The sequence below is a fragment of the Benincasa hispida genome, chromosome 11, assembly GCF_009727055.1.
Source record: "Benincasa hispida cultivar B227 chromosome 11, ASM972705v1, whole genome shotgun sequence".
Classification (NCBI taxonomy): Eukaryota; Viridiplantae; Streptophyta; class Magnoliopsida; order Cucurbitales; family Cucurbitaceae; genus Benincasa; species Benincasa hispida.
Window position 1 is genome coordinate 8,588,990 of NC_052359.1, and position 17,394 is coordinate 8,606,383.

The following is a 17,394-nucleotide window of genomic DNA, read 5'->3' on the forward strand; positions in this document are numbered from 1 at the left end:
TTAAAGCTTCTCTCGATATCCTTTCTATCAATCGAATCATCATTCTTAAATACTCTTTTTTTAAGTTCATAAATTTGTTCTTTTTCTTCTAGATTTATTAATGGTAGTTGGGTACCATTTAAACCTGTGATTAAACAAAATTCTTTTAATCCAAACTCTACTTTATGCCTATTTAAGTTAAAAGCCAAGACATTTAGCTTATTTGTGATGCATTGTTTTCTTAGAAGGTAGTTTATGAATCTTGTGGGCATTTTCTCAATTTTTATATTTAGAAAGTGGCAGAAATGACCATTTCTAAAAGTATTTAAATTCCTATCATCTAATTGGTTTTTTATAATTTGTATTACATCTAATGAGATACATATTGTTATCTTTAAATGCTTGTTCTGGTTTTGCATTATTGTTTGATGTTCATGTTCTTGTTTCACATGTTTAATCATACAACTATTAGCAATAAACAAGTGATATATGTCTATATTCTATCATTAACTATCACTCACTATTATCATCACTATCTATTGCAAATCATGAAATGTGATAGGCAGTGATGGTGTCTATCACTGTCTATCAAGTACTTCTTTATATACAAAAGCATGACAATTGTAAGTAGTCTACGAATGATAAAAACACCATCCTTAAAAGAAATAGCAAAACCAACTAAACGTATCTAAGAAAACATAATGTATATACATTGGTAGTGGTATGAACGATAGACAACAAAAAAATACTTAATGTCATATATAGACACTAATAGTAGTTTGTTTATAGTAGCCATCAAACATATATGAGAAAATGTTCATATCACTGATAGACATTGATATACCACTATCAATGTCTATCATAGTTTGTTTATACCTTCAGTTTTAGTTTCCCTTGTTCTCCCTTTTGTGTTTTTGTCTTCTTTTTTTATTTGATGATTCTTCTCATTTAACTGTCTTCCTTTTGTTGTTGCTTACCATCTGTACAAAAAATTTAGGGTTAATAATTATTATTACTAAACAAGAAATAAGAAATAGGCTTAATAACTATAATCACTCATAAATTGATTAGAAGAAGAAAAAAAAAAGAGTTCTACCTTTTATGTTAAGTAATTACTGTTGTAGTTGTAGAAGAAGCAGTTGTGGAAGAAAGATTAAGAAAAAGAAGAAGAGGCCCAAGACGGACTAAAATGGAAATGAATAGCAGAAGAAAAAGGACGTAAATAGAGGGAAAAAAAAGCAGCAATGTCGATGAAGTAACGTCAATGGAAGAAAAGTACCTGCAACTTCGATGGAAGAAAATGACATAAGTAGGGAAAAAAAGAACATGAAGCAACATGATGAAAGAAGAAGAAGAAGAAGAATAAAGATTTTGACAGAGACGACAAGATTGGAGGGAGGCGGAACGTTTGTTTTGTTCGATTTGAGGAGATGAAGTGTTTGTTGTTGGGAAAAATCGGGTGAACTAATCGGGTTTTAAGTTTTCCGTTTTTCTTTTTCATTTGGGCTGGGCTTTTTTGGTATTTTACATCATTTTTGGGTTTGGTTGGACTACAACTGTTCTTAATGTTTTTTTTTGCTACAAATTGTAAATGATTTGACCCAATTTTTTATATTTAAAAATCCCCCTTCAAAATAACATTTATTTATATGTAAACTTAATAATATTCTCATGTAGCATGAAACACAAATAATATATTTTTCAAAAAAATCTAATAACATTTCCATGAATAATCAAAAACATTTATTTTTAATCTCTAAACAATTTATTCTTAGACATCTCAAGGCTTAAAGTATGTTTAAAATTATTGAAATAAAATGTCTTAAAGTAGGTTCAAAATTGATTTTGAAATAGTTGAAATTATTATGTTTAGAATAATTATAGTACATTTTTTTATAATGCAGAATTGGTTTAGTGATATAAAACTTAATTTAAAATGTATAATATCAAACATTGTGATTATATATGGTACAAAATTATAATAAAACTCTCAAGTTGAATTTTTAGTCAAATTCTATAAATAAAAATAAGTTTTTAAAAGAAAAATTATTTTAAATAGTAAAACTGTTGAAAATATCTAAAATTTTACTATAATTTATAAATATTTTAGTTTATTTTTTATATTTAAAATAGATATTTTTAAAAGTATTTTTTTTAATTTTTCAAAATTTGACTTAAGTAAAATTAGTATCTATCGACTTAATTTTTTTAAAAAAAATAAAAAATCAAATAATTATCCAACGAAACTTGAACTAAAAACAATTCCAAAAAGGAAAAAACTTGATTTATGAGGTCATCAAAAGTGGAAAAAATGGAAAAGAAAAGAAAAAGGGGAAGAAAACCTAATACCCGTTCTTCCTGATCACCTTTTCCCCCTTTCCCTCAAGCCTCAGCCGCCTGAGAGGCGTTTTCCGGCATCTATACCAACCGGCGGCGAACTCCGACCAGCGAACCTCGCGAAGGCAGCCATTCACCCTCGATCCTTGCCGTAGCTTCACTGATCTCAGACAGACGCGTTCCGGGGGTTCCAGCAGCATCTTCCGGTGGTTTAGCAGCGTGTTCCGACGGTCTTGAAGGCGCTTTCCCGACGTCTGCGCAGCCAGCGAGCGGTAGTTATCTCCGGCAGCCACCGACATACCGGCGGCGCGCGTCTCTCCCTGGTTCTAGCAGCGTTGGCCATATGTTTTTGCTTCGATACGCTTCGGTCGCTTGACCCACAGTTCTATCGATCTCAGATTTGAACACCCACTACCCAATACTTAGTAAGTTTGAGGGGTGTAAGTCAATCCATTTACATGTCGAGTTTAAGTGCTAATATTTGGAACCTCACTGGGTGTAATTTCAGATTGATTTCTTGGGATTACATTGAGTGAAGGGTGAAGACTCTTATTGAGTAAACGTTCGGATCACTTTTAGGTAAGTTTGAACCTTCAGGAATTTAATCTCAAGCTTTGGTGGTTCGATGTAATAATTATAGTAGGCGGAACCAATGGTGGTAAATAGCTAACTCTCAGAATTCCTTAGTGCTTAGTTAGATGGCTGGAGGAATGTTTGATTTAGCTTTAAATCTTAAGCTTAAATTGCCTGTATGGTTAGGTTCATAGAACAGTTTCCAGGTTGGTTCTCACTAAAAAGTGTGTTACTTCGAGGGGACTCAGTCTGGATTACTGCAAATTCCTTTACCAACAAAGCAATCCGAGGATGAAGCAACTATGGAAGTTCTCTGTTCCTCGTAGGCTCTTAGTAAATCGCAACATTTTTGTTCCTTTTGCCTTCTCTATCACAAACACTTCGAATTATTACTTTTTACCTCATGGCCTCCATACTCAATCCCGCTCTCCCTCGTCACCTCCACCCTCAATCTCTTCATTTCCTTACATTATTGAAATATTTTCCAACAAGCCTTCCGACCATGATATCTTGGCGAGAAGTATTATGCAAAGGAAGGTCATGGAGGTGAGTCGTGAATTGATTCAGAACGCAGAGGATTCTGATAAGATAGTGAAAATATTGGAAGACAGTGAAGACTTGCTCTTGCAGAAACACACCGATGGTTCTGCTTTTATCGAGTTGCTGAAGCAGTTGGATTCACAGCCTCACTTAGCATTGGAGGTGAGTTTGATTTTACATACTCTAAGAAAATTGCTTCATATGTAGTGTCTAAATCTTATGTTTATGAGGTATTGTAGTTTGCGTCAAATTGTTATTTGTTTTACTTGTGTCTTACCGGGGGTTTTCTTCTTTATTTATTGTTCTTCTTTTGTACTACATGTGGAGGTTAAGAACATCTCGATGATATTTTGAGTGAAATGAATTTAAATGCATTATTGGAATTGATTAGTATGCTTTAGTTAGCGTTGAGTTTGGTTAGTCATGTTTTAGCAATGTTGAAATTTCATTGAAGTGGAATTATTACTTTTGATGCTTAATAGTACATCATTAAGCAACTTGGCAGTCATGTGCAAGACCTTGACAAATAATTTGACGATACTAAATTTCTGATCAGCTTATTCTTTTGCACTTAGGTGTTTAATTGGAGAAGGAGGCAAGAAAGTTCTTGTCCTTTAACTGTAGAGGAATATGCTAAGGGAATTACAACTGCGGGTCGATCTAAAAATATTGGCCTTGCAGTGGAGTTGTTCACTGAGGCTTTTAATAAAAGGGTCAAGGCGACCTCTATTTATAACGCATTGATGGGGGCTTACATGTTTAATGGCTTGGCCGACAAATGCAACTCATTGTTTCGGGATCTTAAGAGGGATGCAGATTGTTTTCCTACTATTGTAACATATAACATTCTAATATCAGTATTTGGTCGCTTGATGTTAGTCGATCATATGGAGGCTACTATGCAGGAAATAGATGATTTAGATCTCTCCCCTAATGCGAACACGTACAATAATCTAATAGCTGGGTATGTTACTGCATGGATGTGGGATAAAATGGAGCAAACCTTTATGAAGATGAAGGCGAATTCAGTAGAGCCCAACACTGAGACTTTTTTGTTAATGCTTCGTGGATATGCACATTCTAACAACCTTGAAAAGATGGAAGAGATACATGACTTGATAAAAGATCATGTCAACAACAAGAATTTCCCTCTTATTAGAGCTATGATATGTGCATACGGTAGGAGTTCTATAACAGATAAAGTCAAAAAGATTGAGGCTTTGTTGGAGCTTATTCCAAAAGAAGAATATAGACCATGGTTGAATGTCTTATTGATAAGAGTCTATGCTCAAGCAGATTGGTTAGAGAGAATGGAAAATTCAATAAACGAGGCATTTGAACGTGGCACTTCAGTAAATACAGTCCATGTGATGCGCTCCATTATTGCCAGCTATTTTCGGTGTAATGCAGTGGACAAGCTAACGAACTTTATAAGTCGTGCTGAATGTTCAGGTTGGAGAATCTGTCGATCTTTATATCATTGTAAAATGGTTATGTTTGCATCAGAAAAGCGGTTTGAAGAAATGGAGTGTGTCCTTGATGAAATGAAAAATATCAACTTGGATTGGACAAAAAAAACCTTTTGGATTTTGTATAAGGCCTACGTAATAAGTGGTTGCAGGTACAAGGCCGACCAGGTGGTATGTTATATGTGCAAGCTTGGGTATGGGATTCCCTTGGATTCATCTCCATCTTGATGTTCTCTTCCAGTTGAATGATTGAAGGAATGAAAATTCCACGATTGACTTATCCAATTGTTCTTATTGGTTTTTCTAATGAATAAGTGCAGAACCGAGATTTCTGAGATATCTTAGGTATGCATCATATCTCATTCTTATTATCTGTCATTTTATTACCCTTGCTTGCTTCCCATGCCTATTACTTGGACTATTTGTTACATTTTCTGTGTGTATGTGTGTTTTTATTCTTGTGTTGCTAGAGGGAGATTATTTCTTTTTTGGGTATGAGTATTTGGGCTTATTAATATAAGTGAAATTCAAGGCGCTTCATTGATTAACATATTATTATATTTATCATTTATTCTTACAAGCTACGTTAAAGGAAGATTTAAGGCTTAATTGTCTGTTATCAAAATGTTTATTATTAACATCTAGTAGGCTATTATGCATTGAAGAGGGAAATAAGCAGTGCTTATTTTTGGATATCTAACCAATTATGACAATTTTATACTCTTATTATTTTGGGTGTTGGTGGGTCATAAAGGTTTTGGTTCTTAATAACAATTTAGTTCTACTGGACAAAAATGAAATAATACAAGGGCACACAAAAAACCAAATCCACATAATCCCCTAAGGAAAAAAGGGACCAAGAAAATAAAATATTGCTTAATTACTAATTACAAGAAGTCTTTGTAATTGAAGCCCAAAGGGAAACTTAATAGAGAAATTACTCAATTTTCTAGGAGAAGAAAATAATTTATAATCAAATTATTCAAATATATAATCTAAATTTAAATATTTAATTCGAACATATTTATTATATTGACCATTAAACAATGAAACTTGAAATTTAATTATAATATTTATGTAATAATAATAATAATAACATAACATAAAATTATTAGAATAAAGAGGCTAACGGGGTGGGGCCGGAGACAGGATGAGGACAGGGAATGGGAATGTAATCTAGGGGAAATTTTTTTCCCTTACTCCCTCCCCCATTCCTTGTTTAGATGGAGAATCCCCGCCTCGTTAGGTGTGGGTTCCACTGGGAAAATGAACATCTCTACTTTGTTATTTCTCTCAAAACCCATAACAAAACACAGACCCCTGCTAACTACAAGAACCGTCATTTCTTCCTAAAAGGCAGATGGAGAAGGAACTCCCCAAGCAAACTTCCTCCTAGGTAAGTGATCTAGATTTTCCTTCGCCTTTTGGCAGAGGATACAAAAGAGAAGACCAACTAATGAAGGCAACTTTCTTGAAATCCAATCCAAAGGGTCTTGCTAGTGCTAGTGCTAGCACTACCAACAACTCCAGAAGCAATCTATTAAGATAAATTGGTTCAAAATCATAAAACGGGCATTTAGTTCTGCACCCCTAACTGGTGTTTTTTTTTTTTTAAAATTAAAAAACTTGTTTATAAAGTTCATTCTTTATTTTGTTCTAGCCCCACTTCAATGCACTTTTTTTTTTTAACCTTTCTTTCTTGAGGGAATTGTGAACCAGGTTTACTCTTTACTTTATCTTTCAGAAAGCTTAAGGAATAAAAAATTTGATTAACTTTTATTTACCTGCTGTTGAGTATTCTGTGGCCAAGTTTTCAAATATTTATCTTGTAGTATTTCTAGAAGTTAGAACTTATTCTTTTATAGATATGTTCAGTTAGGATTAGTTCTCTTGCAATACTATTAGTCTATTTTAGCCTATGATCGTATTGTTTATTTATTCTACCTGAATATTTTTGTGCTAGTATAAATCAGGACATTTGCTTATGGATAGACTAGAGTGCTAAAATGATGACCCGAAAATGGACGTTAGGAGTTATTCGATGTCTTTTTCATGTTCTTAGTTATGCCTTGCAGAAGTATTTGTTTTGCTAGCTTGGCTATAGTTTTGATCCCTTGCAAACTAAATAAACTTTTCATTTAGGAGATCTATGATAACAATCATGGGTTGGTTTAATAGTAAATGAGGAGCTTGACCTTGATAAAGGGTGTTAAGAAGTCATAGGTTCAATTCATGGTGGCCACCTACCTAAGATTTAATATCTTATGGGTTTCCTTGACACCTAAATATTGTAGGGTTAAGTAGGTTCTTTCGTTGAGATTAGTCATGGTGTACATAAGCTAGTCTAGATACTCACGGATATTAGGAGGAAAAAAAAAAAAAAAATTAACTTTTTTGCAAATTGAAAATGAACCTTTGGAACTAAATGATGGAAAGTTTCGGTTTTTGGGCTTCTCTTGCTATAGGCCAGGCTTCATCATTGCACTGATCGCTACAAACTACTGTTGATAGGATACACAGTGAGTTGTTTTTGAGACTTAATTATGGTTGGTTTTGATGTCTACTTGATGAATTTTACATACATATTTGTTTATTTGGTAGAAATCAAGCATTTGGAGCAAAACAGAAAATTTAAAGAATATATCGAGAAAAATGAGTCAATTGGACAAGATCAATTGAAGGAATCAAGTAAAGGAAGAAGAAATCGAGCTTAAGACTCGAGGGGCAGTATCGTGATGTTGCACAAGCCACACCACCCATGAGAGTGTAGTGTTGCGAGTGTCTCAACGCTACAAGATTTTCAACATATATCACGCAAGCCACGGATGAATTGCACGCGCACTACTTTTCGGAGTGTTTTGTTTGATGCCATGGACGACGTCTCCATGCTACGAACTCATCCCTTTTCCCTTTTTCTTTTCTTTGAAAGAATTGAGATTGAAATATTTTCTTCTCTTTTAAAATAAGATAATTACTATTATTGTTTTTTTTTTTTTTACAATGAGGTTGTACTATATTTAATGTAACAAGTCATTGTATGATTTTTATTTTTTTTATTTTTTATTATTGTTACAATTGAATCATGTCCATAAACTTGTAACTTGAAGCCAAAGTAACGGATGTTGCTACCAAAAAATCTTGTTCAATTCTTCTGCCTCTATTATATTTAAAAATGAACATTTATAGGAATTATTTACGAGACTTTATCAAACTATAAAGATTAAGTTCTAATTTTTAAAACCATAGATACTAAATTATAATTTTTGTTAATCCTATACATAGCATTATGGTTTAGATCTTGGTGATCTTTGCTTGTGATCCTTGCTCGTAGCTAGATACTCTTCACCAACAATGTAGGTAGCTGGAACAAATGTGAGAATGATATTAAGAACCACTCCTAGACAAGAAAAAGGAAAAAGAAAAATGATGAACTAAACCCTAGCAAAAGCACAAGTTTGGAGGTATTTTTAGGGGCATTTGCAAAAATAGCAAAAAATATATATTTTTAAATTTGTAAATTTATCAATAGTTTTTTAAATTTTACAAATATAGTAAAAAAAAATATTAAAGCAAATTTCCGTTTTTTATTATTTCAAATTTACTCTTATTGGTGTATCAACATATATCAATAAATATATTTGATATACTTTATATTCGGTATGTCATTCATCTAATATACTTTATATTTCGTATATCGGTTGACTTATATACCAAACATAAAGTATACAAGTTATACAATTGATATATACCATTCATATACCGTATTTATAATGTCAAAAAGTGCTTGTACATTTGCTATTATTCATGGATTTTGACTAATATACCAAGTATAAAGTATATAAGTTATACAATAGATATATCAAATTTCACTACAAGAAATAGTGACTCTTCCGACGCCTAAAACAATCGTCAGAACATAGGTTGTCGGGAGAGAGATCGTCTCTCGACAAAGTAAGAATGTCGTCGGAAGTGTGAAATAACTCCCGAAGGTGTATGCGTTTTGTTGGGAGTTCGTAAGAACTCCCGACGCCTCATCATGCCTGTTAAGCATTGGGAACGGAGGACAATCTCCACAGTCCAAACTCCCAACAGGCTATGGGAGCCCGTCGGGAGTTCCCATTTAAATCCCCAGCCCTTCATCTTCTTTCCCAAATCTACTCATTTTTTCCATTCTAACCCTAGCACAACAGCGTGAAAAATCATCTGGCAGCCCTTCATTCTTCAATCTTTCGTCAAGTCATCGTCTGTCTGGGGCCTGCCCGCGCATTCGTCCGTCCGGTCAAACCTAGCACAGCACGTTCGTCCATTTGCTCCACGCTCAACTAGGTAATGTTGTCTTGTTTTTTTCTTTTTTTTCAATATATATTCATAGATCTAGTATTTTTTTTTCAAATGTATGGATGAACAAATTTGTAAATCTAGAGATTTTTTTTTTTTTATTGTTTTGGATCTACCTAGTTTGTTTAATATTTTTGGACAATATTTTTGTGTAATTTGGAGTTTATTATTTCAGATTGAACTGATGTTTGATTGGGCTGGAGTTTTTTTTTTTATTTGGAGTTTATTGTTTTATATTGGAGCTACATCTACGTGTTAGGTTATTGAGGACTAATAACAATACCTTTATTATATCTTGAGATTTGTTTAGATGTTAATTAATGAGTTTTGTTCAGTTTGATTGTTGAAATTTACTAGCCATTAATGAAAATGACATTTTCGTTTTAAATTGATATATATGTGTGTGTGTGTGTGTGTGTATGTATATATATATATATATATTAATAAGACTTAGGTTTGTTCAAAGAAAGTAAGGCTTGGCTATATTTTACCTTCAATGAAAAGATGATGTGATGATATTTTATTTCTCATTCTCTTTATTCATGAACCACCATCTATTAACACTAGCCCAATTTGATCTTAGTACTGTTCATTATCTAAATAATACAGGTTATTGTTTTGGATTACAAGTTGGTCAGAAAAGGTTTGTTTTTAAGGATGAATAAAGAATGGATCAAACTTAGGAATAAGTTATCAATGGAGTAGAGAAGGAGTATCTCAGTTTTTAGATGTGGCGAAGTTTCATGTTAATGATTCTAGACGAATAAAATGTTCATGCAAGAATTGTAAGAATTCAATATAATTAAAATTAGTTGTTGTGGAGCAACATCTATTAACATATGGAATATCTCCCTCATACTATGAATGAATATACTAGGGAGAGCCAGTTAACTTATCTAGAGGTTTTGAAAGTCATACAACTCATCCAATACACAATGTTGAAATAAATAGTATAGAGGGTAATGTTGTTAAAGAAAATGAGATGTTGAATCTTATAAACGATCTACATGTTCCAATTGAAAACGAAAATGCAAATGAAGAAGGGATTGAGAATAAAATGTCCTCTAATGGTCAAGAAAGAGATACCACAAACTTATTGATGATTTAATGACAGAAGCACGTAATGAACTATACCCTGGTTGTCACAATTTTCGTCCTTGAAATTTTTAGTGAAGTTGATGCATATCAAAGTTCTTAATGACTAGAGTAACGAATTGTTTGACATGTTGCTAAAATTGTTAAAAGCAGTGTTTATAGCCAGCACCGCTACACCAACTTCCTTTTATGTAGCTAATCAAAAATTGCGTGACTTAGGCCTAGGTTATGAGTCTATTCATGCGTGCAAGTTGATTATGTATTGTACTGGAAAGAATTTGTCGATTTGCAATAATGCCCCATTTGTGATGAGTCTTGGTACAAAGTTAATGATGACAAGGGTAAAAAAATACCACATAAGGTATTGCGTCATTTTCTATTGATACTAAGATTAAAACGATTGTTTGTATCAAAAGAAAGTGCTTCCAACATGAGATGGCATAAAGATAAGCAAGTTGAAACGGAGGATGTGTTGTGACATCTAGCTAATGCAGAGGGGTGGAAACATTTTGATCATGAATTTCCTCATTTCGCTTTAGATCCTCAAAATGTTCTATTGGGATTAGCTTCAGGTGGGTTCAATCCATTTGGAGATGTGAGTATTTCATATAATATGTGGCATGTGGTGATAATCTCTTATAATTTGCCCCCTTGAAAATGCATGAAGAAAACAAATTTCTTCATGTCTTTACTCATATATGGTCCAAAATCTTCTAGAAAAGAAATTGATGTTTACTTGCAAACGTTGATTGAATATTTGAAAGAATTACGGACTATTGGTGTGCAAACTTATGATTATGTTACTTGTGAGTTTTTTCAACTATATGCGACCTTATTGTGGACTATTAATGACTTCCCTGCATACAATGACTTATCTGGGTGGAGTACAAAAGGTTATCAAGCATGTCCCATATGCAAAAAAGATAATTCATCCTTCGAGATAAAAGGGAAAATATCATTTATGGAACATCGACGTTATCTTCCAGAGATTCATAATTGGCATAGAAGTAAGTAACACAGTGAAAAAGTTGAACGTAGACCTCCTTCTCCAGTTAGAGATCTTACAAAAGATAAATATGTTGAACTTTCCTTTACTTAGTAAACATCCATCAAAGCAAGATAAAAAAAAAAAAAAAAAAAAAAAAAAAAAAAAAAAAAAAATCAAATTCTGAACTGGACTAAGAAAAGTATTTTTTTTTTTCCAACTTCCATATTGGTCCAGACTATTGTTATGACATAAATTGGATTGTTAAATATTGAAGGAAAAACAACGGATACAACAAACGCTCGGTTAGACCTACAATATTTGAAGATAAGAAAGGACTTACATTTGGTACAAGTGGATAATAGATTTGTAAAACCACATGCAACGTACACATTAACCCATAGCTTCTTGAACTTTTTTTAAGGTCTCTCTCCCAGAGTTCAAGAGTATACACTTAACGGATTTTGTTTTGTAAGTATTTGAAATCGGTGAAATTTCCTAATGGATTCGTGTTTAATATATCATGATGTGTGAATGACAAAGATGAAAAAATATCGAGGCCGAAAACACACGACTGCCATGTGTTGCTTCCTAGACTACTCTCTATTTGTATTCGAGCATACCTACCGAAGAACATGTCCACTACTATTGGTGAATTGTGTGCATTCTTTCACGACTTATGTGCAAAAACAATACGTGTAAGTGATTTGAATCGAATATAAGCAGACATCATAGTCATACTTTGTAAGTTGGAGAAAATATTCTTGTCTGTCTTCTTCGATGTAATGGTACACCTTGTTGTTTATCTACCATAGAAACCAAAGTGGTGGGTGTGATTAGTTACAGTTAAATGTATCCTATTAAAAAAGTTTACGAACATTAAAACAATTTGTACGTAACAAAGTACATCCTGAGGGGTCTATATTGGAAGCATATGTAATGAATAAATCATGGAACTTTTGTTCACAATATCTAAGTGGGATTGAAATGAGATTCAATAAAGATGAACAAAATGATGATAACATTCCCGATCATGAGATATTTGGTGAATTTAAATTATTTAGGCAGAGAGTACGACCATTAGGACTGTCAACTTTACGGACATTATGGGCAGAGGAAAAGAGTATTGCACATTGGTACATTCTCAACAATTTTAAAGAAATAATAGATAATCGCAAGTACATTTCAAACTTTATAAGTTTCTAAGTTCTAAGATAAATTCTTTGATATAACTTTCTAATGATCAATTCTAGGCAACACTTAAGGTTAATTCGTCGTGAAGCTCGAAGCGCCTTTGACTTTTATATAAGACATCAGAACAAATTTTTCGATTGGTTCAGATCTTAAGTATACATAGTATTGGAAGTTGAGAGGTGATTCATTTTTATAGTCATTTTTAACGTATAATTAATTATCAGGTTCTACAATGATGTGATAGAAAAGATCTCTCTGACGATTTCTTTTCACTTGCAATGGGATCTTCATCTGAGGTGCGCTCTTACAATGGATGCATTGTGTAAAAATCGTGACTCGAATACCTTTTCAGTTAGTTAAGTTTACATAACTAACCTTATCTTGTAATGGTTAGATGGTATGTATTATAAATACCACTAATCAGAACACAAAAAAGATTATCGTACTTTTTATTGTTCTGTAAACAACAACTGTTGTAAGCAATCTTCAAATGAGAAAGAAAGTGAATCCTCTAATGGACGTAGGCTTATTGGCCGAACAACGTAACTCTGCATGTTTCTTCTTCTTCTCTTTATCTTCTTCTTTCAATCTTCATCTGTCTCTCTGCAAATCAACGAAAACAAAATATTGTTATCAAATCATAACATTTTTAGAGTATCGAGTTGGAACGAGTCACAAATTTCTTCTATCGAGTAGCATCGAGTCAAGAGTTTTCATCTTCGAGTTGTTTCGAGTAAAGATTAATATTCATCGAGTAGCATTGATTAACGACCAACACTTGTCGAGTTCCATCGAGTAACGAGTATTTACACATCGAGGATTTAACAGAGCCCTCCTCAGCCATTTCTTCACCATCTCAAGATTGATCTTGATTAATTGGGCCTAGAAAGATTGTATGACCCAACAAAATTTGGTATCAGAGCATTTGAAGATCATCAAGATCAGCATTCTTGAAGCATCAAGATACTCAAGAAAATCGTTCCCGACATTTTTTCCAGGTTAGTGATAGTTGTTGCTAGATTTGAGATAGAAAAATTTGATAGAAAGGGTGATTTTGGTATGTAGAAGGCCAAAATCAAGGCTATTCTTGGACAACAAAGAGCTCATCAAGCCCTTTTAGACCCATTGACTCTGCCACCTACGTTAACAGCTCAAGAAAGGGAAGATATGGAACTTACTGCCTATGGAACTTTAGTTCTTAATCTCAGTGATAGCATCTTGAGATAGGTGATCGATCAAGACACGGCTTACAAAATGTGGGTCAAGCTGGAAGATCTCTAGGAAACTAAGGATTTGCTTAACAAGATGTTTTTAAGGGAAAAGTTATTCACTTTTAAGATGGATTCTACTAAAACACTGTCAAACAATCTTGATGAGTTTAAAAAGATAGTTTTTGAGTTCAAGAGTTTTGGTGAAAAGATTGGCGATGAGAATAAAGCCTTTGTTTTGTTGAACTCTCTACCTGATGCCTATAAGGAGGTAAATAATGTCTTGAAATATGGAAGAGAGTTAGTTACCATTTATGCTATTATTTCAGCATTGAGAACTAGGGAGTTGGAGCTTTATACAATAAAAAAGGAATAGCCTGGTGCAGAAGGGCTATTTGTCAAGGGCAAGAAAAGCAGAAACATTCTAAAGAGACTAAAAATCAGTCTGGTGAAGAGCATAAACTAAAAAACCAAACTGAGATGTAATTACTGTAAGAAGAAAGGACACTTAATGAGGGATTGCTACAGCCTAAAAAGGAAAAACCAAGAAAAAGAGAAGGATCAGAAAGGAAAACAGCCAGAAGCCTCAGTGTCTGAAGGGTCCTATTTTTATTCTGATGCCTTAGCCTCTACTAGAAACAAAACCAACCAAATAAGTCCTCTTGGGAAGCATGACTAGGTACTTGACTTTGGTTGTACCTATCATATGACACTTTTTAGACCTTGGTTTAATATCTACAAGGATGTGGATGGAGAATCTATGTACATGAGGAACAATGAAGCCTGCAAAATCAAAGGGGTTGGTTCAGTATCCTTAAAGCTAAAGGATGGATCAATCAAGCTTCTAGAAATGTGAGACATGCACCTTTACTCAAAAGAAATTTGATATCTTTGGGTATGCTTGGCTCCATTGGGTGTGAGTGCAGAGGAAATGATGGAATCCTAGAAGTGATTAAGGGTTCTAAGGTAGTGTTGATTGGTGAAAAAGTCAATGATATCTATATAATAAGAAGAGTAGAGATGATGACTAGTGCCTACAATGTTTCAATAGCAAACTTGACAGAGGCAAACTTGTGGCACAAAAGATTATCCCATATCAGTGCAAAAGGGATGCAAGCACTGTCTAAACGGGGTATAATTCCTAAAGGGATCAATGAGCATCTTTTCTTCTATGAACACTATATTTTAGGGAAAGCTACCAGACAGAGCTTCACAAAATCTCAGCATACCACCAAAGAAACATTTGACTGTGTTCATTCTGACCTATGGAACCATCTCCTACATCAAGCCTTAGTAGTTCAAGGTATTTTCTAACCTTAATAGATGACTTTTCTAGAAAAAGTTGTATATACTTCCTTAAAACTAAGGACCAAGTCTTTGGGAAGTTTAAAGAATGGAAAGCTATGATAGAAACACAAACATCTAAAAGGTTAACTATTGTGAGAATATCCTAAAAAGGTTTAATCTAAGTGATGTTAAACCTATAACCTTGCCTATTGCTCAACACTTCAAGTTATCCTCAGCCAACTCTCCTAAAGATTCTGACCTAGAACATAAAAAACAGATGCCTGTTATAACCTATAGTCAGGCAGTAGGAAGCCTATTATATTTAATGATTTCTACCAGACCTGATCTCTCATACTCAGCTAGCCTTGTTAGTAAGTATATGTCTAACCCAGGTAAAAGACACTGGGAGGCCACTAAATGGATCCTAAGATATTTAATTTGGTCTAAAAACTCAAGACTAGTCTACCAAAATTAATTGAACCAAACTTAGAACTATATGGATATGTAGATATGGACTATGCTAGTGATTTGGACAAAATGAGGTCTCTAACAGGCTATCTATTCCTTTATGGTCCTAATCTAATTAGCTGGAAAGCCACATTACAACCTATAGTGGCTTTATCTACAATAGAAGCTGAGTATATGCCATTAACTAAAGCAATTAAAGAGGCATTGTAGCTTAAGGGATTGCTGAAAGATTTTGGATTAAGTCAAACAATGGTAAAACTCTACTGTGACAACCTAAGTGCTATACATTTATCCCGAAATTCACAATACCACACTAGAACAAAACACATTGATATAAAGTATCATTTCATCAAAGACAAAGTAGAGACAGGGGAAATAGAAGTCTTAAAAGTTCACACATCAGAGAACGCAGCAGACATGTTGACAAAACCAATATTAAAACTTACATTGGTCAAATGTCTAGAACAAGTTGGTTTCGAACTTCTAGGCACAAGGTAAACAGAATGGTCAGAATTAGGAAGATCAGAAGATTACAGACATTAGAGTCAAGGTGGAGAATTTGTAAAAATCGTGACTCAAATACCTTTTCAGCTAGTTTAGTTTACATAACTAACCTTATCTTGTAACAGTCAGATGGTATGTGTTATAAATACCACTGATCAAATCACAAAAAAGATTATCGTACTTTCTATTTTTTTGTAAACAACAACTGTTGTAAGCAATCTTTAAGTGAGAAAGAAAGTGAATCTTCCCATGAACGTAGGCTTATTGGCCGACACACGTAACTCTGCATGTTTCTTCTTCTTCTCTTTATCTTCTTCTTTCAATTTTCATTTGTCTCTCTGTAAATTCAACAAAAACACGATCTTGTTATCAAATCATAATATTTTCAAAGTATTGAGTTGGAACGAGCCACGAATTTCTTCTATCAAGTAGCATTGAGTCAAAAGTTTTCATCTTCGTATTGTTTCGAGTAAAGATTAATACTCATCGAGTAGAATCGAGTAACGATCAACACTTGTCGAGTTCCATCGAGCGAAGAACAAAAACTCATCGTGGATATAAGGAAAATTTCATCGAGTAACGAGCATTTCGAGGATTTAACAGAGCCCTCCTCAGCCATTTCTTCACCATCTCAGGATTGATCTTGATTAATTGAGCCTAGAAAGATTGTATAACCCAACACATTGTTAATGGGGTATGATTTCACACTGTAGAGTGTGATAATCATCAAGCTACAAAAAATAGTAGAGTCCTGGTGCCTGAGGAGATCAATGGGAATGGAAGTGTGGATAACAATTTCTACTGTGTCGATGAAATATTAGATTTCCAATATGTGAACAGAAGACGTGTTTTTATGTTCAAATGTAAATGGTTTAACACAGATAACAACAAAAGTAAAAGAACACATGTGGATTTAGAATATAAATCGATCAACACATCACGCTTTTGGTATGTTGATGAGCCTTTCATCTTTGCTATCCAAGCACAACAAGTCTTTTACCTCAATGACATATAATACAGTAGTAATTGGAAATTATTCAAGTAGTCCAAAATAAGCGAATATGGGATGTGCTAGAAGTGGATGATGTTGGAAATGAACAACTAGATTTACTAGAAATTGTGGTAGAGTTCAAGTGGATGAAGCCATTGAAGAGGTTACTTTATGCAGAGTTGACGTTGATCCTATAGTTGTGGAACGACCAATTATTCGACATGGCAATAATGACTTCATAAATGATGATGAAGAACAATTATCTCCCAATAACAGTTCAAGTACTAACGAATAATTTGATCTAGATGACGATGATGACTAATCATGTATCTACTCAATTCTCTTTCTCTGTTTACATATATTTAATATTGATTTTATATTGTTTTATCTTTTTTGTGTTTGTATAGATATGATATCAACCCCTAA

The 17,394-nt window shown here is 33.6% G+C and overlaps 1 protein-coding gene and 1 long non-coding RNA gene across 4 annotated transcripts; one reads left to right on the forward strand and one right to left on the reverse strand.

Moving 5' to 3' along the window:
• Positions 1-697: 697 nt before the first annotated feature.
• Positions 698-2,452, reverse strand: LOC120090462. Its single transcript, XR_005485547.1, has 3 exons — positions 2,329-2,452; positions 1,076-1,258; positions 698-959 (listed from the first exon to the last, which is right to left on the reverse strand). It is a non-coding gene; the product is annotated as an uncharacterized LOC120090462 (long non-coding RNA).
• LOC120090460 (pentatricopeptide repeat-containing protein At2g30780) lies at positions 2,294-7,843 on the forward strand. 3 transcript variants are annotated; one of them, XM_039048141.1, is made up of 4 exons: positions 2,294-3,591; positions 4,005-5,243; positions 7,364-7,417; positions 7,500-7,843. In XM_039048141.1, exons 1-2 carry the CDS (start codon positions 3,181-3,183, stop codon positions 5,124-5,126), a joined length of 1,533 nt encoding a protein of 510 aa, XP_038904069.1. In that variant the 5' UTR covers positions 2,294-3,180; the 3' UTR covers positions 5,127-5,243; positions 7,364-7,417; positions 7,500-7,843. The 3 variants fall into 3 exon arrangements, with proteins under 3 accessions (XP_038904069.1, XP_038904070.1, XP_038904068.1); XM_039048142.1 differs by lacking the exon at positions 7,364-7,417 and having other exon boundaries at positions 2,294-2,741; positions 2,825-3,591; XM_039048140.1 differs by lacking the exon at positions 7,364-7,417.
• The last annotated feature ends 9,551 nt before the right edge of the window (positions 7,844-17,394 follow it).

Coding starts and splice junctions, on each gene's coding strand:
- LOC120090460 (XM_039048141.1), top strand. CDS start 3,181: ATGAAGCAACTATGGAAGTTCTCTGTTCCTCGTAGGCTCTTAGTAAAT. Junction 3,592..4,004: donor AGCCTCACTTAGCATTGGAG/GTGAGTTTGATT, acceptor TTTTGCACTTAG/GTGTTTAATTGGAGAAGGAG.